Below are 24,547 nucleotides of genomic sequence, written 5' to 3' on the forward strand. Positions count from 1 at the left end.
TATAAAACAATTATAGTGGACAGTATAATACCGTCCAAGATGTTACTACAGGTGGGTGTAAAATGAATGTGCGCAACAGAAAATAACAAACGCTGAAATGATGATTTCGCCCTGTCTGACTACCCCCTGAAGCAGGTCTTAGGATCTCTTAATTCTCTTTAATGTTTATGCAAGGTTACCAATGAATGATGAAGGACGGAGTTCAAATAACGTCTTATCATAAGTGTAGGCAGAAGAAGTTCTCTCAGTTACTGAATGCCGCGTACACAACGACGACTTCCAACCCGGAGGTGAAGTCCAGAATCGTATAGGTTCGCAACAGTACAGTGCCTAAATTTTTTGAATATAAATTCTCCGAAGAGCAAAGACAGCAAGTCCGTCTGTACCATCAAAGCTGATACCGAACGACCGTGACATACTGGCGCTCACAACGGAAGACTTCGTCTCTCCACTGCTGGCGTTCCAGCAAGGCTCTGCTCCCCACCGTCGTAACTCCGCAAACGGATCATGTTCCCGAAACCACGGAATATTCTCCGTCTCTACAGATTCTTCCGATCGCCGACCAGTCATATTTTAGTCTTTTGTCGTACAGCGTCGAAAGTTTGCGAGGAAACACCTATACTCTTACAATGGTGCGTTTCTTTGTAAAAATCCTTGGAAACAACCCAGCCTGCGTGGTTTCCGAGATGCCGCTTCTGCGTTCCTCTCACCTGCGTCCAAGATTTGCAGAGTTCCCGGTTATCCTTCTGGTCCTGCTACAATAGCGGCCGCCCAACACCCTATTGTGCTCCAGAGCTCAGGTTCCACGACGTCCGTCAAGCTACTAGCTGTGTTTAAGCAGGACCAACACCTGTGCGGACCTTCCACCCAGAGCTTGAGTCCTGCCAGCCGTTTCATCTCCACTGGTGTTCCAACCTCTACTAGTACAGGCAACCATTCATTGCGCCGTTCTGTTAACGAAGATACTCCGTCACCTTTCATGCAATAAGCGTTAAAAATCATTTACAATGCGTACGTGACAACGTCAGTCTACTTTAAATATTCATACATACGATGTATAACTTATCAAATGATACCTAATTCTGGTTGTAGTTCACGGCAAAGTATGTGGATGAGTGCTTGTAAGGTGCGAAATTATAGCCACCTTACAACTGAATCGAATCACGGCCGCAATAACTGGCCTAGCGACCACGAGGCACGCACTCAGTCAATGGAACAGAACCGTTACGACATAAGCTGAATTTTGACTTTTCTTTGGAGGATTTAAAGTTGAGTGGCACCACAGCCGACCGCGTCTCCTACAAAAATGTTCTAGACACAGTCTGTACAACGGCACTTGAACTTGTCTATGCCGACGGTCAAAGTAACAGCCGGAGGCAACGTTGTGTTTACAGGAAACAGAAAAATCCGGCAGGTGTTCACTAACTACTGATGAACAAGACGGCCATTAGGGCCACGGCCCTCGGCTTAATGCAGAGACCACGCCCGGCACCACGCCCTTCCTCGTTCGGACGTGGATCTCTTTGTTCTGCAGTGTTCGTCCTCATTCACGCCGACCACAGCGCTGCCCCTCCTCCTCAGGTGCCTCTGGCTTGCACCGCGCTGGCTCAGGAAGGATCAAGTCCAGCGTCCAAGATGGCTGCCACGCACCAGCACCGCGCACGCTTTCTCCAGTCCACAGCTATCACAACCCTTACAATCTGAGCTTGCGCACGGCTTAAGAAGAGCCTCCATTTTCCCCCGACTGCCCTCTCGCGACGACAGACTGCTCAAGGAGTCTCAAGTGAAGCTGACGATCGATAGATCTCATAGGAACTCACCAATAATCACTACCAAATTCCACGCAATTGTCCTATCTTCTTACTAGTCTTATCCCCTCTGGAAAGTATTCACTACCTTGATATCGAAACTAGTTTCCTACGTTTTTCTTTACCTGTACGTTGTCGTTGAACTTGATGCCACGCAACGCGTCTTTCATCGGATCAACCAGATAACAATCCGGAGGTCTTTCCAGCAAGGCTCGGCTCCCCACCGTCGTAACTCCGGAAAAGAATCATATTCCCGAAACCATGGAATATTCTCCTTCTCTACAGATTCTTCCGAATGCCTACCAGCCATATTTTAGTGCACACGGGGGTTTTTTAGGTTAGAGGGACCCCCCCTTGGGCGAAACGATAAAATACCTGACGGCTTACCAGAGAGGACATTATCATCGTTGATAAAGAACGTCCGTCCTCAGAGACCAAAAACAGGAAAAGTTAACGTAATATTGGTAAACTGCAGGAGTATCCAGGGCAAGGTTCCTGAATTAGTATCTCTTATTGAAGGAAATAGTGCGCATATAGTATTAGGAACGGAAAGTTGGTTAAAACCGGAAGTGAACAGTAACGAAATCCTAGACACAGAATGGAATATATACCGCAAGGATAGGATAAACGCCAATGGTGGAGGAGTATTTATAGCAGTAAAGAATTCAATAATATCCAGTGAAGTTATTAGCGAATGCGAATGTGAAATAATCTGGGTTAAGCTAAGTATCAAAGGTGGGTCAGATATGATAGTCGGATGCTTCTATAGACCACCTGCATCAGCAACCGTAGTAGTTGAGCGCCTCAGAGAGAACCTGCAGAACGTCGTGAAGAAGTTTCGTGATCATACTATTGTAATAGGGGGAGACTTCAATCTACCAGGTATAGAATGGGATAGTCACACAATCAGAACTGGAGCCAGGGACAGAGACTCTTGTGACATTATCCTGACTGCCTTGTCCGAGAATTACTTCGAGCAGATAGTTAGAGAACCAACTCGTGAAGCTAACGTTTTAGACCTCATAGCAACAAATAGACCGGAACTTTTCGACTCCGTGAATGCAGAAGAGGGTATCAGTGATCATAAGTCAGTGGTTGCATCAATGACTACAAGTGTAATAAGAAATGCCAAGAAAGGAAGGAAAATATATTTGCTTAACAAGAGTGATAGGGCACAAATCGCAGAATATCTGAGTGACCACCATCAAACGTTCATTTCTGAGGAAGAGGATGTGGAACAAAAATGGAAAAAATTCAGAAACATCGTCCAGTACGCCTTAGATAAGTTCGTACCGACTAAGGTCCAAAGCGAGGGGAAAGATCCACCGTGGTATAACAATCATGTACGAAAGGTACTACGGAAACAAAGAAAGCTTCATCATAGGTTTAAGAGTAGTCGAATCATAGCTGATAAGGAAAAGCTGAACGAAGCGAAAAAGAGCGTAAAGAGAGCAATGAGAGAAGCATTCAACGAATTCGAACATAAAACATTGGCAAACAATCTAAACAAGAACCCTAAAAAGTTTTGGTCATATGTAAAATCGGTAAGCGGATCTAAATCCCCTATTCAGTCACTCGTTGACCACGATGGCACCGAAACAGAGGACGACCGAAGAAAGGCAGAAATACTGAATTCAGTGTTCCGAAACTGTTTCACTGCGGAAAATCGTAACACGGTCCCTGACTTCAGCCGTCGCACGGACGCCAAAATGGAAAATATTGAAATAAACGATATCGGAATTGAAAAACAACTGCTATCACTTAGTAGCGGAAAAGCATCCGGACCAGACGAGATACCCTTAAGATTCTACAGTGATTATGCTAAAGAACTTGCCCCCTTTCTATCAGCAATTTATCGTAGATCGCTGGAAGAACGTAAAGTACCTAGCGACTGGAAGAAAGCGCAGGTCGTTCCCATTTTCAAGAAGGGTCATAAATCAGATGCGAATAATTATAGGCCTATTTCGCTTACGTCAATCTGTTGTAGAATAATGGAACATGTTTTGTGTTCTCGTATTATGACGTTCTTAGATAATACAAATCTCCTTCATCATAACCAACATGGATTCCGCAAACAGAGATCATGTGAAACTCAGCTCGCCCTATTTGCCCAAGAAATTCACAGTGCCGTAGACACTGGCGAGCAGATTGATGCCGTATTCCTGGACTTCAGGAAGGCATTTGATACGGTTCCGCACTTACGTTTAGTGAAAAAAATACGAGCTTACGGAATATCGGACCAGGTTTGTGATTGGATTCAGGATTTCCTAGAAGAAAGAACACAACATGTCATTCTTAACGGTTCAAAATCTGCAGATGTAGAGGTAAATTTCGGGAGTACCGCAAGGAAGCGTGATAGGACCTTTATTGTTTACAATATACATAAATGACTTAGTTGACAACATCGGTAGCTCCGTGAGGCTATTTGCAGATGACACGGTTGTCTACAAGAAAGTAGCAACATCAGAAGACTCGTACGTACTCCAGGAAGACCTGCAGAGGATTAATGCATGGTGCGACAGCTGGCAGCTTTCCCTAAACGTAGATAAATGTAATATAATGCGCATACATAGGGGCAGAAATCCATTCCAGTACGATTATGCCATAGGTGGTAAATCATTGGAAGCGGTAACGACCGTAAAATACTTAGGAGTTACTATCCGGAGCGATCTGAAGTGGAATGATCACATAAAACAAATAGTGGGAAAAGCAGGCGCCAGGTTGAGATTCATAGGAAGAATTCTAAGAAAATGTGACTCATCGACGAAAGAAGTAGCTTACAAAACGCTTGTTCGTCCGATTCTTGAGTATTGCTCATCAGTATGGGACCCTTACCAGGTTGGATTAATAGAAGAGATAGACATGATCCAGCGAAAAGCAGCGCGATTCGTCATGGGGACATTTAGTCAGCGCGAGAGCGTTACGGAGATGCTGAACAAGCTCCAGTGGCGGACACTTCAAGAAAGGCGTTACGCAATACGGAGAGGTTTATTATCGAAATTACGAGAGAGCACATTCCGGGAAGAGATGGGCAACATATTACTACCGCCCACATATATCTCGCGTAATGATCACAACGAAAAGATCCGAGAAATTAGAGCAAATACGGAGACTTACAAGCAGTCGTTCTTCCCACGCACAATTCGTGAATGGAACAGGGAAGGGGGGATCAGATAGTGGTACAATAAGTACCCTCCGCCACACACCGTAAGGTGGCTCGCGGAGTATAGATGTAGATGTAGATGTAGATGTAGTCTTTTGTCGTAGAGCGTGGAAAGTTTCCGAGGAAAAAGCTATACTCTTACAATAGTGCGCTTCTTAGAAAAAACCCTTGGAAACAACCCAACCTGCGTGGTTTCCGGGGTGCCGCTTCTTCGTTCCTCTCACCTGCATCCAAGATTTGCAGAGTTCCCAGTTATCCTTCTGGTCCTGCTACAATAGCGGCCACCCGTCACCCTATTGTGCTCCAGAGCTGAGGTGCCACGACGTCCATCAAGCTACTTCGCGTGTTTAAGCAGGACCAACACCTGTGGGGGCCTTCCACCCAGAGGTTGAGTCCTGCCAGCCGTTTCATCTCCACTGGGGTTCCAACCTCTACTAGTACAGGCAACCATTCATTGCGCCGTTCTGTTAACGAAGATACTCCGTCACCTTTCATGCAATAAGCGTTAAAAATCATTTACAATGCGTACGTGACAACGTCAGTCTACTTTAAATATTCATACATACGATGTATAACTTATCAAATGATACCTAATTCTGGTTGTAGTTCACGGCAAAGTATGTGGATGAGTGCTTGTAAGGTGCGAAATTATAGCCACCTTACAACTGAATCGAATCACGGCCGCAATAACTGGCCTAGCGACCACGAGGCACGCACTCAGTCAATGGAACAGAACCGTTACGACATAAGCTGAATTTTGACTTTTCTTTGGAGGATTTAAAGTTGAGTGGCACCACAGCCGACCGCGTCTCCTACAAAAATGTTCTAGACACAGTCTGTACAACGGCACTTGAACTTGTCTATGCTTACGGTCAAAGTAACAGCCGGAAGCAAAGTTCTGCGGTGTTCGTCCTCATTCACGCTGACAACAGCGCTGCCCCCCTCCGCAGGTGCTTCTGGCTTCACCGCGCTGGCTCAGGAAGGATCACGTCCGGCGTCCAAGATGGGTGCCACGCGCTAGCATCGCGCGCGCTCCGACCAGTCCGCAGCAATCACAACCCTCATAGTCCGAGGTTGCGCACGGTTTAAGAAGAGCCTCCATTTTGCCCAGCGCGCCCTCTCGCGACGACAGACTGGTCAAAGGGTCTGAAGCGAAGTCGACGATTGATAGATCTAAAAGGAACTCACCAATAATCACTACCAAATTCTACGCACTTGTCCCATCTTCTTAGTGGGCTTATCCCCTCAGCGAAGTATTCATTACGTTGATATCGAAACTAGTTTCGTACTTTTTCTTCCGATCAACTAGACAACAATCCGAAGGTCTATAAGCAGCTGGCCACCATCCTCGCAGGCGGTTTGCAGTGTCAGCCGTGACGTATAAGATCGAGCATTATTACATAGATAATTCGCATACGGTGCGTGGCGGAGGGTAACCTGTACCACTAATAAACATTTTGACTTGCTTCCCAGTCGTGCCTGAGAATCGAACCGCTACGGCGGGCACTCCGACAGAACATGATTAACATTATTTTATAGGACAATAGATCCAAGCATTCATCGCCTTTGGTGTTGAAGTTGGTTTCGGTCTCAGGGCGACTGCGAAATTACTCTTGTTTACGATGAACGTTATAATCTCTGTAACCCACCTTGCAAAAGTCTTACCGTATTTTAATTTCTTTGGAGTGACAGACCAAGTTGGGCCCACACTTGCTGCACATTTCCTACAATGTGTTCAATTTTAAGTTGTCATTATTCTTGTATAAATCAATCTGAACGATCTTGCATTGGCGAGTTCATCACAGCTACCGGACTCCCGGAGGGTGTCTCTTCGGTTACGCTTTTGAGACCGCTATTAAACTTGTCAACCCATGCGTAAAAACTCGTTTGTTTCATGCAACTACTGCTTATTGTTTGCTATCCCGAGAGTATATTTAATACTCCCGATGGTTGTACACTCTGCAGAAGTACAAAATGGACTACAGAACTCTCCCCTTCAGAAGTACTTTCTTCGCAACTACGACCTTAGACGGTATGTCTATGTAATGTTTATGAAATGTTGCCAATTATTAGATGGCATGTTTGCGAAAGGTTTGTGCAATGTTGCCAATAACAAAAATTTTCAATTTCCAGAATCACGATTTGCTTCCCTTATATATGTGTGTTTCAATATATGAAGTATATAGCCAATCCGTTACATAAACTTATATTGCGGTAAGCCTTGGCCAGGTTTCGATATCTCGAACGGTATCTTCTTCAGGAAGAATAAATGTTTTAAACTTATTAACTTCACCCCTCCGCCACCCCACGCCGAACCACTCTTTCAGGGTTATTGTGCGGTTCAGCCCCCGTGGACCCCCCTAGGAGCCGTGTCACACCAGACGAGTGTAACCCCTATGTTTGCGTGGAAGAGTAATGGTGGTGTACGCGTACGTGGAGAACTTGTTTGTGCGGCAATCGCCGACATAGTGAAGTTGAGGCGGAATAAAGCGAACCACCCCGCATCCGCCGAGGCAGATGGAAAACCGCCTAAAAACCATCCACAGCCTGGGATGGCTCACCGGACCTCGACCAAGTCCGCCGGGCGGATTCGTGCCGGGGTTCAAAAAATGGTTCAAATGGCTCTGAGCACTATGGGACTTAACAGCTGTGGTCATCAGTCCCCTAGAACTTAGAACTACTTAAACCTAACTAACCTAAGGACATCACACACATCCATGCCCGAGGCAGGATTCGAAACTGCGACCGTAGCAGTCGCACGGTTCCGGACTGCGCGCCTAGAACCGTAAGACCACCGCGGCCGCGCGTGCCGGGGTCCTGGCGCTCTTTCCCAATCCGGAAAGCCGTGCATTAGGCCGCACGGCTAACCGGGCGGGCTTTAAACATATTACAAAAGAAACATCTAAACAACGCACTGCGAAGTACCATAGCTCGATGAAACTTGGGCCCCAGAAAGAGCTGCTACGAACAGTACAGAAAGTTTTGAAAGAAAAAGGCAATTATGATAGAACTAACAATGTTTTTCAATGATAGTAACTACTTTATGGTATCCGCGATTTATGATGGTCCCGTGGATATTACAAAAGGCAGGACGCGGTTCTCAGTATGGTGTGTTTATCACAGATGCTCTGCAACGTACTCCCATGCTGACCACAAGATCGGTAAGCAGTTCTTGTGACAGGCCGTTCCATTCCTCCACTAGCGCGTTTGACAACAGCTTTGTGGTCGATGTGCATGAGGAAGTGCTGAAGTGCATCTCTACAACGAATCCCAAACGTGCTCGACGTGGTCCAAACGGAGGAATGGGCAACCCAGTCCATTCGCCGAATATCCCCGTGTTCCAAGAGCTGCTCCACCGACGCTGTCCGACGCGGTTGCGCATTATCATCCATAAAATTGAAGTTATGGCCGAATGCACTTTAGAATTGGCGCGCATGGGAAGGAGTGCAGCGTCACAACAGTGTTAACCGGTTAGTATCCTGTCTCAAAGATTTGGATGTCAGTGCGCTCTTACAAATTATGCCTCCCCAGACCATAACACCTGAGCTACCAAAACGATCATGTTCCAGAATGTTTCTGAGTGAATTATGTACCATCACAAGGCGAGAGATGTGGACATGTAATGCATCCAAGAAGACTGTCGAACATGATCGACTTCGTGGTCCAGGTGTTATAGTATGGAGAGGCATAACGTTGCATGGGCGTACTGACCTACGAATCTTTGAACATGGTAAATTCACCTGTCACGCTACTGCAGCACTATACTCCTTCCCCCTGTGCTTCTTTGCAGGGGTGCATTCTGTTGTAACTGCGACCGGAACGGCCGCGGGGTGGCCCTGAACGAAAGCGTTGCCGTCCCGAACGAGAGAGGCCCACAAACAAACAACATGGACGAACGGGAAAGAATGAACACGCACAACGACAGACGACCGAGCAAGACACCAAGAACAGCAACGGGGACACAAGCGAAAACCTCACGAAATCAACAACGTCAACTCAGATACTGAAACAAGCAAAGTAAACACGAAGTCTTGATTGAGTTTCGATTCCCCCCCCCCCCCCCCCCCCGAAGGGGGCGGGCTGGCAGGAGCTTAGTATGCCGCTCTTCAGCCTACAGAATTTGTTTTAAGAAGAGGAAGATAATAAATAATAAAAACAGGCGATAAAATCGAAGGCTTAAATGGTAACATGGCCTACAAAATCGTGGATCTCAAAACATAGAAACAAAGGGTTGATGATGCCAATAAAATACATATGAAGCAGACAGGTAAAATAATAAACAGACAATTAAAAAACACGGCGAAAATCTGGTTTCTGTTCGCAAGAGACATAAAACTCACACCCAGAGACAGCATGATTTCTGTTCGAAACACTTTGGAAAGACCAACAGCACTGAACATTCACTTGAACACTGCACTAAAAAGTTGACAAATATGACATACCAAGGCCGAGGGCAGGTGGGGGGAACCTGGACAGATGATGGGAAAATAAAAGGGGGAAGGAGAGGAAAAACGAAGGGTGGAAGGGAGGGGGGAAAGGAGCCGATGGAGGACGAGGACCCATAAGAGGGGGTGGGGGTGCTGGGCAGATGCGACAGGGAGTGGGGAAGGGAGAGGAGGGGAATAAAAGGACTTGGGGGTGAGAAGGGAGGTAGGGAGAGGGTAGGAGGGGAGAAAACAGGATGGAATGGGGGAAAGAGGGAGCCCAGGGAAAGGACGGAAGAAAGGAGGGGGGTGAGGATCAGAGTTGATAGGAGGGCTAAATGGAGGGAGAGAGGGCATCATCTGTATGGGGGAGTTGATGGAAGCCACCTTGGGAAAGGAGAAAAGAGTGTAGAGATGGAGGGTAGGGGGGACACAACGGTGAAGGCGTGACAGGAGGAGGGGACAGGAGAGGAAAGGAGCAACCAGGGGGTGATGGGGATCAAGGCGGCGGGAGGTGTAGAGTATGCGGAGATGTTCGAGGAATAGGAGAAGATGGGGGAAAGGAATGAGGCCATAGAGGATCCGCGTGGGGGACGGGAGGCGTATACGGAAGACGAGGCAGAGTGCATGTTGCTCAAGGCTCTGGAGGTACTTATAGTATTTGGGGGGGGGGGGGGGCAGATATCCAGGCGGGACTGGCATAACAGAGGACCTCGCTAAGTGAGAGGCAGGCGCTTAAATACATGATAGGGTACGTCGCTATTGGCTGCTGGGACCACATGCCCCACAGTGGTGCCCTCACATTATACGCGGGCCAGGTGCGCGCGCAGCCACGGCTGACGGAGAGACGGCTGCAGAGACATCTAGTGCTAATCGAGGTCCATGCCGTCTGGCCCGGATTCGAAACCCGCGGCGCTCAGTACCAGACATTCCGTCCTGACTTTATCTTACGGATGACGGGGACGCACCGAACAGTGCAGGTCGAGAAGCTCGTGGACCGAGAGGATATTCGGAGTGTGGACTGGCCCATGCGTTCCCTCGACTTAAATCCCACTGAGCAAGTGTGGGAGCATTGGGGTGACTTGTTGCAGCACGTCGACGTTCACCAACAGTCACCCAAAAGTTGTCAACCGTGCTGATGGATGAATGGAAAGCCCTGCCACAGGAACTCCTTAACAACCTTGTAGCCAGAATATGAGCACTTTGCAGAGCATCCAATGTTGTCCGTCATAATAACACACACTAATAAGAACCTTGACCCGCATTTTGCAATGTCCAGAGCACCATTATAAATTACAGTGACTAGTAGGATTATTTAAATGACTGGGAAACTTGGCATAATTTTACTGTTCTAACAACATTTATTTTCCCAAAACAGACATACATTATGCTAAACAAGTTATTGGGTGAACAGCGTAAACAACTAACAGGTGATTTAAGACAACACTGGACAAGGATCCTGGGTGGCAGAGACAGTTTAACTAGTGGAGTGAGTCAAGTACTCTGGCCCTAAAGATCTGGATGGCGCAATCTGAATGTATCTGACGCTGAGCAGACTTTGACTGATCAAATCTACAGAAGTTCCTCCACATAGGTGCAGCTGAGAGCAAGTGGCAATTGAGATCTGTACGCCCTGACAGTGCCGGAGTGACAGTATGTTACCCTGTTTGCTTCCTGCGGCAATTTCACTTGCAGCTGGCGAGGTGTGTACGGCAGGGGGAGACATGGAGGGGGCACCTGTGAATCGATCGCAGCCACGAAAGAAATGCAAAAATCTCACAGTCTAGCGATCAGGCAGACGGATGGCAATTTGCTCTCTACCAGAACCCTGAAATCATGGTAGATTTCAGTGTGTGACACACCCGTTTGCTGATCGTGCCAAGGATCAATTTGGCTCACTTATACGACAGAGCACACAAGGATACCAAACATCAAGACAGGAAACCAAAAACGAATAAGTGTGCCCTTGGCAAACGAGTAGTCTGAGACATTTGAAGTCACACTGTTGGTACAGTAAGAACTTCAACACAGGCTCCCCAGTCTAAAGTGCTCGCAAGTGAAGTCAGTCTCAGAACATGTCCGAAGTACCAACCACACATGCCTGATCTTTGACCAGAAGTGCTTACCAGGCCAAAGTCCCACACCTGAGTGCCTCGCACCTCTCCAGAAAACAAATCAATTTTCCCGCAAAGTGCACGAACGACACCACTTCATCCCATTTTGAGCCAATCACAGGGCTCTGGAGGCGCTAAATCTCCCCTCCCACACGACAGCGCGAACTCACGTCAAACCAGGGCAAGAGTTAAGAAACCTGCGTTACTGAAAAAAAAAAGAAACCGCCAATTACTGGCTTTTTTTAAGTTTTCACAGAGGGGGAAGATGATTTTTTCTGAAGTCATGTCACTTCCCATGGAAACAAGTGAACACATACAATCTCAAACATCTCTGTCTAAATCGCCTGTGTCTTGGAGCTTGTTAGTCCCAGCTATGAGGTGTAATAATGATTCTATCTCCAAATGTTTCTCAGACACCGGATTTTTCTTATACGACCGAGGTGGCTGGGGGAAGTGGTTCACCAGCCTATTTGCATTATCGACGAACATGGAAACAGGTGAATTTTTATTATGCGTGGCTCTGCACATAATGCCCGGTTTACGACTCCACTGTGTAGACAAGTTCCTTCAGACCATCGCGGTAGCCCGGGCTTCTGCTGGCGCCATGGCAGGTAGTGCAGCATTGTTCTGCTGGAGTCCTGTCTCAACAAGGAGCAGCTCTGTCTGCCCTGTATGGCTGTAGACCTGTCTGGCAAGATTTACTGAAGGATGGGCTCGCCGCCAATTGCTTTCAATTCCCAACATGCCATTTCTACGAGCTAAGAATCACAAAAATACCTCATGCTTTTAGCGCCCTACCAGGTTGCATCAATGTCTGCTTAGACCGTTAACTTTCTACAGTCTTGCTCAAGGTGCCTCAGGTTGTAACGAAATCTTTAGTAATTTTCTGTATGTGAAAAGTAGGCGAGACAGTAACTTGTCCTCTCTCAACTTTAAATAAGTGTCATTGCTGTTCGTTTCAGTGCTACTGTGTAGTTGTTTCATTGACTTCCTGTGCTATACTGTGGCAGTTATTTCCATGTAATATCCAAATTTCATCGAATGATGGTACTTGACAGTGACATATGATGCAAAAGTTACTTTCGTCCTTAAGTTTGGCACACCAGTGTATTTAAGGCGGCCTTTCTTAGCTGCCTCACTGATAGCTGTTGGACTGCACCAACTTTTATGTGACCTATCTCCGTGGTGTGTTGGCTTCAAACGCTGCTATACACTGTAGAGTCACATTATTATGACAATCTCGTAGGCATGAACTCTACACCACATATATTGTAAAATACGCAGATGGCTTCACTATGCACTGCCCTGACGTTGTGCATGGCTCTTACACAGAATTCAGCTTTTGAAATCCCAAAGCCAGCCACAAGAAAAGTACCCAAACGAGCTGACACATTTATCAGAAATGTACATCACTCATTTTAAAAAGTATCTTACTTACGTAAAACGGTGAAAGTGTTGCCAATTATGTATGCATTATTCACTTTAAAAAATCATTTATGAACTGGCTTACCAGTCATGTAGGTAAATTTCATTGGAAGCTATATGTCATTCGCTATGGAATATGCTCTTAAAATAAATTAGAAATGTCATTCGCTATGGAAAATGCTCTTAAAATAAATTAGAAGCAAACTTTTGTTTATAAAATGTTATTAAAAAATTAGTAATACATAGTTGCTATAGATGAGTTTCACTTTAAATACTGTTCCACAAACCGTAAAAAACACAAAATAAAATCAACTGCCAATTTATGCCCGATGTGCTCGCTGTCACCAACAGATGTCATTACAGGTAATACCGATAAAAGTCCAATCAATGTACCAGTCTTGGTGCATGACACAACAGATGAAACGTCCCCTTAGAACAATTGTACACGACTGTGCTTAAACTGACACACAATATTTTTAGCGCAACGCAATCTGACTTTCAAAAATCCCTGCAAAAGAATGGCCCTGACTAACATTAATCTATACCTTTCACAAATCACTTACCTCACCAAAAATCTTCGTTACTCGAACTACTGCAATACAGCGAGCGCCACTACTGCCAGCTAAATAAAAGATTCAAACTACGGAAGGCACTAACTACTGATAGGCATAGTTAGCAATGAAAGAATTTCATAGAGAACAAACAATGTATTTACCTTAATAGTGTTGAAAAAGCATAATATACATAGCAGTTCATAATATCCATTCTGTACTCAAAAATCCGCCATCTCATTCCCCACATCCACCACTATGTATGGGTTTGAAAGATACTGATTCTTATGCAACATGTCTTAAAAATATTTCATAAGACTGGAAAATTCAGATTGTTTGAAACGTTTCATCATTATGATGCTATGTTTTACTCGGTCTTGTGTGGCTTGAGACCAATATGCTGAGAGGAAGGCATGGTAAAACTCTCCTTCACTGTGGCAATCGTGAATGACCGACCGCATTCTTACAGCTGGTTCATTCTCCAAGTAGCCACACATAAATTCTAATCTGTGTTCTAACGACCAGTTGGGAGGAAAACAATGAGAGAATTCATGGAGCCACGCTTGTGGATGAATGTCGTTGGCAGAATTCTTAAACGTTTTGAATTTACGTGTAGTAATGAACAGCTTATAGTCGAAATCATCGTGTCGGCGAGTCGCACATCGCTCATTGTTACTTCGTTTCGGCGGTTCCATCTCAAAATCCAATGCGCCTTGCCAATTTCTTTCATAATTTCCGAAGTGTCCTGTGTTATTATTTTGTGGTTGTTCCGTATTTCTATGTCCCTCTTCCCGTACTGGAGCGCAAGTGTCCTCTGAAATATGTAATTCTTGTATTACCTGCGTCAACTGATCTTGTAGTTCCCGGATTTCTCTTTTGTTCTGTGTATTGATTTGATTTTGATTTTGTTTGGATTTTCTATTTTGTTCATACTCTTGTGTGTCAGTGAAGGCTACGGGTCTTGTGTCATTCAGATCATCATCTACCTTTGTAGATAAGTTAGTGACCTGATCCGAAAGTTCGGTTACTTTCTCCGATAGTGAACACATTTCCTCAGTGTGTTTTTCTGAACCAAGTTTCAGAGTGTCCATTTGTGTTGAAATCGAATCTCCTGTTTCCTTTAAGTTTTCCTGAGTTTTTGCAAGTTGCGTAACCGAATCGGTAGATGCAACTGAGTCAATTTTAGCCCACAAGGTCTCATGATTTTCATGAACAATGGTTTGCAGTTCTTTTATGGCTGCTTCGTGATTCTGTAATGCATTTTCATGCCGCGAAAAGATAGGTTGAAAATGCTCACAAATTTGTGTTTTTACGTCATTACAGACTTTTTGACATTTCGATTCAATGTTATGTAACTCAGTAGTTAAATCTTCACGTGTTTGTTCAAGCGTGGTGTCTAACTTCCGAAGATTTTGTTCCACTGTGTCTAACTTTTGAAGCTTTTGCTGTGTTTGTCTCTGATTTTGTTCCATTGTGTCTAACTTTTGAAGATTTTGTTCCAATGTGTCTAACTGTTGCTGTGTTTGCCTCTGGTGTGGTTCCATTGTGTCTAACTTTTGAAGATTTTGTTCCATTGTGTCTAACTTTTGAACATTTTGTTCCATTGTGTCTAACTGTTGCTGTGTTTGTCTCTGATTTTGTTCCATTTGTTGCATTAGCTGTAATAACAATGCATTAGTGTCTGGAATCTGTTCCTCTACGCTTTTCGGCAGCGCATTTGCACCGGCAACATTCACATTTTGACAAGCAGAAACTGTGTCTTGACTTATTTGAGAAAACGGTGAGGACGCAAAACCTGACTCTACAGTATTTGCAAAATTGTGTCCTGTCATTTCGGATTCCTGAGGCGAGCTGTTGCCAAGCGATCGATCGATAATGCTTCCCTGTTCACTACTTGTTTCACTGTGTACACCATTATTTGCAACCCGCTCCATTTCCCTATGCGCAATTACCAAATTACTACTTTGAACATTAGTTAATTCATTACACAGTGGCGCTAACACACTGCTTTCGTCTTCTCTGTCATTTCTCAGTCTACTTTGGAGCCTAGTATTACGTTTTCCACACGCCATTATTGTCACAATATTTCACACGATAACACAGAAAAGCACAATTTGAAGAGCAAAAATAAGAGAACACATTAACATAGCACTGAAAATAATATGTAGTTAATTGCAACTGCGAAATACTTGGTGCAAATCTACATGTGTGCCACACCTGTTTTACTGTACAACAATGAAAGACTGCAACTACAAAAGAAATTCTCTCTATAATTACGCGCTAGCAATAAACAATAGCAACACTAATTACACAAACTACAAGAAAAAAATCAGAAGATTCCAGTGAGGTATCCTAGGCTAAGGGTCGACATATGAAACGTCCCCTTAGAACAATTGTACACGACTGTGCTTAAACTGACACGCAATACAGGGTGATTCAAAAAGAATACCACAACTTTAGGAATGTAAAACTCTGCAACGACAAAAGGCAGAGCTAAGCACTATCTGTCGGGGAATTAAGGGAGCTGTAAAGTTTCATTTAGTTGTACATTTGTTCGCTTGAGGTGCTGTTGACTAGGCGTCAGCGTCAGTTGATGCTAAGATGGCGACCGCTCAACAGAAAGCTTTTTGTGTTACTGAGTACGGCAGAAGTGAATCGACGACAGTTGTTCAGCGTGCACTGAGAATCTGCGGGAAACAACTCAGTATGAACGTGACTCGCCTAAGGTGAACGTTTTCTGTGCCATTTCAGCCAATAAAGTTTTTGGTCCCTTTTTCTTCGAAGGTGCTACTGTAACTGGACTACAGTATCTGGAGATGTTAGAGAATTGGCTGTTCCCTCAGCTCGAACAAGAAGCACAACAATTCATATTTCAGCAGGATGGAGCACCACCACATTGGCACTTATCTATGCGTAACTACCTGAACGTCAACTAACCGAGGCGATGGATCGGCCGCCAGGCAGCCCGTGACAGAGCACTTCATCACTGGCCTCCAAGAAACCCTGATCTTACCCCCTGCGATTTTTTCTTATGGGGGTATGTTAAGGCTATGGTGTTTCGGCCAACTCTCCCAGCCACCATTGATGATTTGAAACGAGAAATAACAGCAGCTATCCAAACTGTTACGCCTGATATGCTACAGAGAGTGTGGAACGAGTAGGAGTATCGGGTTGATATTGCTCGAGTGTCTGGAGGGGGCCATATTGAACATCTCTGAACTTGTTTTTGAGTGAAAAAAAACCTTTTTAAATACTCTTTGTAATGATGTATAACAAAAGGTTATATTATGTTTCTTTCATTAAATACACATTTTTAAAGTTGTGGTATTCTTCTTGAATCACCCTGTACTTTTAGCGCAACGCAATCTGACTTTCAAAAATCCCTGCAAAAGAATGGCCCTGACTAACATTAATCTACACCTTTCACAAATCACTTACCTCACCAAAAATCTTCGTTACTCGAACTACTGCAATACAGCGAGCGCCACTACTGCCAGCTAAATAAAAGATTCAAACTACGGAAGGCACTAACTACTGATAGGCATAGTTAGCAAATGAAAGATTTTGATAGAGAACAAACAATGTATTTACCTTAATAGTGTTGAAAAAGCATAATATACATAGCAGTTCATAATATCCATTCTGTACTCAAAAATCCGCCATCTCATTCCCCACATCCACCACTGCTGGCGGCTCACCACCAACTGCGCAACGCTATGTGCTGTTCACATCCAGCTGCCCAACATTACAATGGCAGACAACAACGCAAACTAGCCACAGACTGCACACAGCACAGTCAGTGATTTTCATACAGAGCGCTACGTAACGTTGCCAATAAGAAAACATTAACAGCCTACTTACACAGAGACTTACTTCAGTTAATTATTTTCCACGTCAATGATTCTTGTCAGTTGTTATAATGGTCTTTCCAAGTCTTCAACAATGCATCAACAACACAAAAAGTGTAATGTTTACATCATATTGGAGTCGGAAACATGATTTCAAACTATAAAGTAAGTACTCCAATCCGTAAATACTTAAAACACACCTTTGTTTATGTAATTGATTATGAGGACTACTATAAACTATACTCCCCATAAGTAGTTAGAAACCAACATTTGTTTGTTGTTGTTGTGGTCTTCAGTCCTGAGACTGGTTTGAAGCTCTCCATACTACTCGCTCCCGTGCAAGCTTCTTCAACTCCCAATACGTACTGCAGCCTACATCCTTCTGAATCTGCTTTGTGTATTCGTCTCTCCGTCTCCTTCTACGATTACGATTTTTACCCTCCACGCTGCCCTCCAATGCTAAATTTGTGATCCCTTGATGTCTCAGAATATGTCCCACCAACCGATCCCTTCTCCTAGTCAAGTTGTGCCACAAATTTCTCTTATCTCCAATTCTATTCAATACCCCCTCATTAATTATGTGATCTACCCATCTAATCTTCAGCATTCTTCTGTAGCACCACATTTCGAAAGCTTTTATTCTCTTCTTGTCTAAACTATTTATCGTCCACTTTTCACTTCCATACATGGCTGCACTCCATACAAATACTTTCAGAAACGACTTCCTGACACTTAAATCTATACTCGATGTTAACAAATGTCTCTTCTTCAGAAACGCTTTCCTTGCCATTGCCAGTCTACATTTTATATCCTCCCTACTTCGACCATCATCAGTTATTTTGCTCCCCAAATAGCAAAACTCATTTACTACTTTAAGCCTCTCATTTCCTAATCTAATTCCCGCAGCATCACCCGATTTAATTAGACTACATTCCATTATCCTCGTTTTGCTTTTGTTGATGTTCATCTTATATCCTCCTTTCAAGACACCGTCCATTCCGTTCACCTGCTCTTACAGGTTCTTTGCTACCTCTGACGGAATTACAATGTCATCGGCGAACCTCAAAGTTTTTATTTCTGCTCCATGGATTTTAATCCCTACTCCGAACTTTTCTTTTGTTTCCTTTACTGATTGCTCAATATACAGATTGAATAACATCGGCGATAGGCTACAATCCTGTCTCATTCCCTTCAGAACCCATGCTTCCCTTTCATGCCCCTCGACTCTTATAACTGCCATCTGGTTTCTGTACAAATTGTAAATAGCCTTTTGCTCCCTGTATTTTACCCCTGCCACCTTCAGAATTTGAAAGAGAGTATTCCAGTCAACATTGTCAAAAGCTTTCTCAAAGTCTACAAATGCTGGAAACGTAGGTTTGCATTCCCTTAATCTATTTTCTAAGATAAGTCGTAGGGTCAGTATTGCTCCACATGTTCCAACATTTCTACGGAATCCAAACTGATCTTCCCCGAGGTTGGCTTCGACCAGTTTTTCCATTCGTCTGTAAAGAATTGGTGTTAGTATTTTGCAGCAGTGGCGTATTAAACTGATAATTCGGTAATTTTCACCTCTGTCAACGCCTGCTTTCTTTGGGATTGGAATTATTACACTCTTCTTTAAGTCTGAGGGTATTTCGCCTTTCTCATACATCTTGCTCACTAGATGGTAGGGTTTTGTTAGGCCTGGCTATCCCAAGGCTGTCAGTAGTTCTAATGGAAGGTTATCTACTCCCAGGGCCTTGTTTCGACTTAGCTCTTTCAGTGCTCTGTCAAACTCTTCGCGCAATATCATATCTCCTATTTCATCTTCATCTACATCCTCTTCAATATCCATAATATTGTCCTCAAGTACATCGCTCTTGTATAGACCCTTTATATACCCCTTCCACCTTTATGCTTTCCCTTCTTTGCGTAGAACTGGGTTTCCATCTGAGCTCTTGATATTCATACAAGAGGCTCTCTTTTCTCCAAAGGCCTCTTTAATTTTCCTGTAGGCAGTATCTATCTTACCCCTAGTGAGATAAGCCTCTACATCCTTACATTTGTCCTCTAGCCATCCCTGCTTAGCCATTTTTCACTTCCTGTCAATCTCATTTTTGAGACGTTTGTAATCCTTTTTGCCTGCTCCATTTACTGCGTTTTTATATTTTCTCCTTTCATCAATTAAATTCAATATTTTTTTTGTTACCCAAGGATTTCTGCTAGTCCTTGTCTTTTTACCTACTTGATCCTCTGGGCCTTCACTTCTTCATCCCTCAGAGCTACCCACTGTTCTTCTACTATATTTATTTCCCCCATTCCTGTCAATTGTTCCCTTATGCACTCCCTGAAATCCCGTACAACCTCTGGTTTAGTGAGTTTATTCAGGCCCCATCTCCTTAATTTCCCAACTTTTTGCAGTTTGTTCAGTTTTAATCTACAGTTCATAACCAATAGATTGTGGTCAGAGTCCACATCTGCCTCTGGAAATGTCTTACAGTTTAAAACCTGGTTCCTGAACAATTATATAATCCATCTGAGACCTTCCAGTATCTCCAGGCTTCTTCCAAGTATACAACCTTCTTTTATGATTCTTGAACCAAGTGTTAGCTATGATTAAGTTATGCTCTGTGCAAAATTCTACCAGGTGGCTTCCTCTTTCATTCCTTAATCGCATTCCCTATTCTCCTAGTACGTTTGCTTCTCTTCCTTTTCCTACTATCGAGTTCCAGTCACCCATGACTATTAAATTTTCGTCTCCCTTCACTATCTGAATTATTTCTTTTATCTCATCATACATTTCATCAATCTCTTCGTCATCTGCGGAGCTAGTCGGCATATAAGCTTATACTACTGTGGTAGGCGTGGGCTTCGTGTCTATCTTGGCCACAATAATGCGTTCACTATGCTGTTTGTAGTAGCTTACACGCACTCCTAATTTTTATTCATTATTACATCTACTCCTGCATTACCCCTATTTGATTTTGTGTTTATAACTCTGTAGTCACCTGACCAGAAGATTTGTTCATCCTGCCACCGAACTTCACTAATTCTCACTATATCTAACTTAAACCTATCCATTTCCCTTTTTAAATTTTCTAACCTACCTGCCCGATTAAGGGATCTGACGTTCCACGCTCCGATCCGTAGTGCGTCAATTTTCTTTCTCTTGATAACAACGTCCTCCTGAGTAGTCCCCGCCCTGAGATCCGAATGGGGGACTATTTTACCTCCGGAATATTTTACCCAAGAGGACGCCATCATCATTTAACCATACAGTAAAATTGCATGCCCTCGGGAAAAATTACGGCTGTAGTTTCCCCTTGCTTTCAGCCGTTCGCAGTACCAGCACAGCAAGGCCGTTTTGGTTAGTGTTACAAGGCCAGATCTGTCAATCATGCAGACTGTTGCTCCTGCAACAACTGAAAAGGCTGCTGCCCCTCTTCAGGAACCACACGTTTGTCTGACCTCTCAACAGATACCCCTCCGTTATGGTTGCACCTACGGTATGGCTATCTGTATTGCTGAGGCACGCAAGCCTCCGCACCAACGGCAAGGTCCATGGTTCATGGGGAAGGAACATTTGTTTATACAATATAATTAACGAACTAATAATATGTAATTGTTAAAGATGAGTTTTACTGTAGATACTATTCAACAAAGCTTCAAGAAGGCAAAGAAAAATTAACTACCGTTTTAAGCTACTGTTGCTTGTATTCGCCAATAAATGACAGAATTCAATGTTCGGTCTATGGACCACACTTGGTGTAATACACAATTGTGCCTTAAATGAATTATTTTCCACATTTGTGACCCTTGACAAATGTCATAATATTCTAAAATGTCTGCAAATTACATATCAATGCAAAAAAACCTGAGTTGTTCATATCACGTATCATAATGTTTCTTCCACATACACATATATTGATCAAATTGGTATCTACAAAAAACGACTGTGAACTCGGAAGTATGTATGAAGGGAGGAAGAGCGGGGATAATGCTTCACTGAAAACATATAATCGATGACAATAATTTTAGATGATTCAGACCTAGTTGAGGTTAAGTGCAAAACATTGAATCATCGTGTGAGGTTTAAGTTAATTATTTTAACTTATCTAAAATTCTTGTCAAATACCTAGAAAATCCGCAAAAATGCGTCAGCAGAGCAGGAAAGTGTAATGTTTAAGTTACAACAGCATCCAAACGTGTAGAGTGTGCTCAGTTTGATTCTCTGTACTGTCTTTACCAATTTAGGAGGGAAGCGAAAATGATGCATTCCTAGAAAAAATGCAATTGATATCAAGTATCACAAATGACCGAGTAAACAGCTGCAACCGGAACTACGGCTCTCTAAAACATTTATTGTGTAATCTGTAAGTTCTCACACACTTTACAAGCACAATGAAGCTTCTGATTATATATTCTAACATCCACATTGCCTGTATTACTTATTAAGATTCATGCAGCTTGCGTATTGGCACTACCGACAAAAAAATTAACGTTGAGCCACACTTACAAGCTTCACGTATTTTCAGACTAAATGGCTCCACTCCTAAACTCTCTGAATTACGTATTAAAACACGTACAGTTTGAATGTTTATCGTAAAATGCAAGACCACTAAGAACATTTGAGCAGAATAAAAATGCGTTAGTGGTATATGTAGGATTTCTCACATGGTGCAAGCACAGTTGATCTTTAAATATTTCCACATCTAAATTATCTGTATTACTTATTAAGATACATGAAACTCGCTTATTGGCAGTATTTAAAGAAATTGTATGTTAGTAAATGACAGTAGTTCGATTAAGTACCACAACTTAAAATGCGTGATGCCTTTAATTATTACAGTAGCAGAATACTGTGAAATGATCTTTCCCGAATTCCAAAGAAATTCTGGTCGTATGTAAAGGCTGTTAGTGGCAACAATGTTGGTTTCCAGTCCCTAGTGAATAAGACAGGAACTGTAATTGAGGGTAGCAAAGCAGAAGCTGAAACGATTAATTCAGTTTTCAGGTGTTCCTTTTCCTCAATTTAATTCTCGTACCGTTGAAAAGATGAATGAAATAAGTATTATTGTCAATGGTGTTGCGAAACAGCTGAAACTACTAAAATTGAACATAGCTCCAGGGCCCGATGGAATCCCTGTCAGGTTTTATACCGAATTCGCAGCTGAGTTAGCCCCTCTTCTAACTATAATCTATCGTAGATTTCTAGAACAGAAAACCGAGCCCAGTTCTTGGAGAAAAGGACAAATCACACCCGTCTTTATTTTACGAGCTTCTGAGCTATATTACAACAATGTGCTTGCTTAGGCTATGTTATCGAACGACTAGAGGATTATAGTCACGGACTACGCTTTGTTTTGGCTATGATTCTGATTTGAGATCGGATGTAGCACGCTGCTACGCCGTTTGTTTTCAAATCCACGTAATGGAACACATGTTTGTATCTCTGTGCTGAGGATACCACGTGAATCATGCAATATTAATGTCTCTGTTCTGTGTAGAATCCTTGTGCCTTTTGAGACCTAATAATATTCCCGAAATTAAAAGTAAATCTTGTGTCTTTCTTGTTACTTCGTTACTTTCATCAATTTAAATGAAAAGTGATGACAGCACGGAGTAACCATAAGTCTTGCTCTAACGTCTTATGCAGAAGTAATTACAAGTATATTCTTCTTCTTTAATTCGGTTGATGGTTCAATTGAAGCAACTTTTGCTCCGAGCAATTAATTCATATAACAAGTCTTTCTTAGTACTAGTACATCATTTTCAGATTTAGGAAGGTGAGTTTGCTTCCAGAGTTTCTATGTAGCTCGTGTTTTGTCGCCTCATTATTACGTTCCTTGGTAGCGCTATATTCCTGGGTCACCGTAGTGAATAGTAGACCGTTTCAGATTACAAGAGAATTTCTGTTGCGTTATGTACAGTTGTCTGTGATCAATTATTCCTGACGATAGTCAGATAGCGTAACATTATTTCTTTGGGTTTTGTTCATATGTAAAGAGAGCATCTTTAATCAAGGCAGTTTCCATGGAACTTTGATGTCCACTGCAACTAGCGAAGTCGCATCTAATTTAACAGACACATACAAACTGTACCGGTATGTCTCCAAACCACATACAAATTTGATCATGTATTCTTCTTAGTGATCTTCACATGCACAATAAGCGAAGCTCCTATATTTGCTATCCTGCCTGATACTGCAATTTAACGGTCAAAAATGTAATATACGTTGTCAGGAGAGTCTTTGCTCACATCTGTGTACAATTTATTCCTTTCATCTGTATTTTATTGCTCTAGACTGTGGGTGGTACTTTCTTTTCTAATATTTCTGACTCTAAGTGACTTTGGTCTGTTACACTTTTTTGCCGTTCTAGGAAATCTTTCTGGTGCGCGATTGTGGCTCTTTGTATTATATCAGGTTTTGAAACGATATTTTATTATGTTTCAGCCTTGACTGTCCGCTACCTGACCAGGCGATATATAGGCGAATATCGGTCTGATACTGGTAAGTGACTAATACTTCACGTAAATAACGTTCACCTTGTTTTTATACTTTTCCAAGGTAGATCACATACTCATTTCATGCTGTACATTTAGCTATTGTAAGGAAAATAATTTAACAAGGAAGTTAATACATTCCTGCACAGATAATTGAAAAAATACTCTTTGTTTTCCGTTGTAGCTGAGCACCATTCCAGTAAATACAGAGTTATTAATTGGAAACATAACAGACGGATTAAACAGGTCCTACAGTACTATAGAGCTTTTAGGTCAATATTTTCGTTGAAAATTTTAGGTTTGTACTTCCCGGAGGGTCTGCCTACTACCTTTTTTTAAAAAAATGAATGCATCTGCTGGTTTCCTGAGATTCAAGACTGTGGTGCCAAAATGTTGTTCGATTTCATTGACTTACCTTTGTTTTGCTAGGGTATGAATCGTTCATGTATGTGAGAAGATGTTTCATTCTTTTCTTTTTTTTTAATATTACCAAAACCACGAAACCTTCGACTGAAGAATATACACAGTGATTTCATATGAACAAGAGGTCACAAGCCGTTTCTGAATTTACACTATATGTGACAAAGGTAATCCTTCCCAATACGATTCGAAATGTACTGGTATCTTGTTGTTTATGGACATATGTAAGAGGATGTCGCTATATAAACAAAATCTATCCATGCTAGCACTAATTACAATTTATTTCCGGAAATATTTTAATATATAGTTTC

At 42.9% G+C, this 24,547-nt stretch overlaps 1 protein-coding gene across 1 annotated transcript in view; it reads left to right on the forward strand.

Moving 5' to 3' along the window:
- The window catches only part of LOC126148844 (ras-related and estrogen-regulated growth inhibitor-like), a 167,943-nt gene that overhangs the window by 35,508 nt on the left and 107,888 nt on the right, over positions 1–24,547 (forward strand). Inside the window, exon 3 of the mRNA XM_049915779.1 lies at positions 23,767–23,823. Coding sequence (XP_049771736.1) covers positions 23,767–23,823 — 57 coding nt within the window. The remainder of the gene's footprint in view (positions 1–23,766; positions 23,824–24,547) is intronic.

Source organism: Schistocerca cancellata, chromosome 2 (assembly GCF_023864275.1).
Source record: "Schistocerca cancellata isolate TAMUIC-IGC-003103 chromosome 2, iqSchCanc2.1, whole genome shotgun sequence".
Taxonomy (NCBI): Eukaryota; Metazoa; Arthropoda; class Insecta; order Orthoptera; family Acrididae; genus Schistocerca; species Schistocerca cancellata.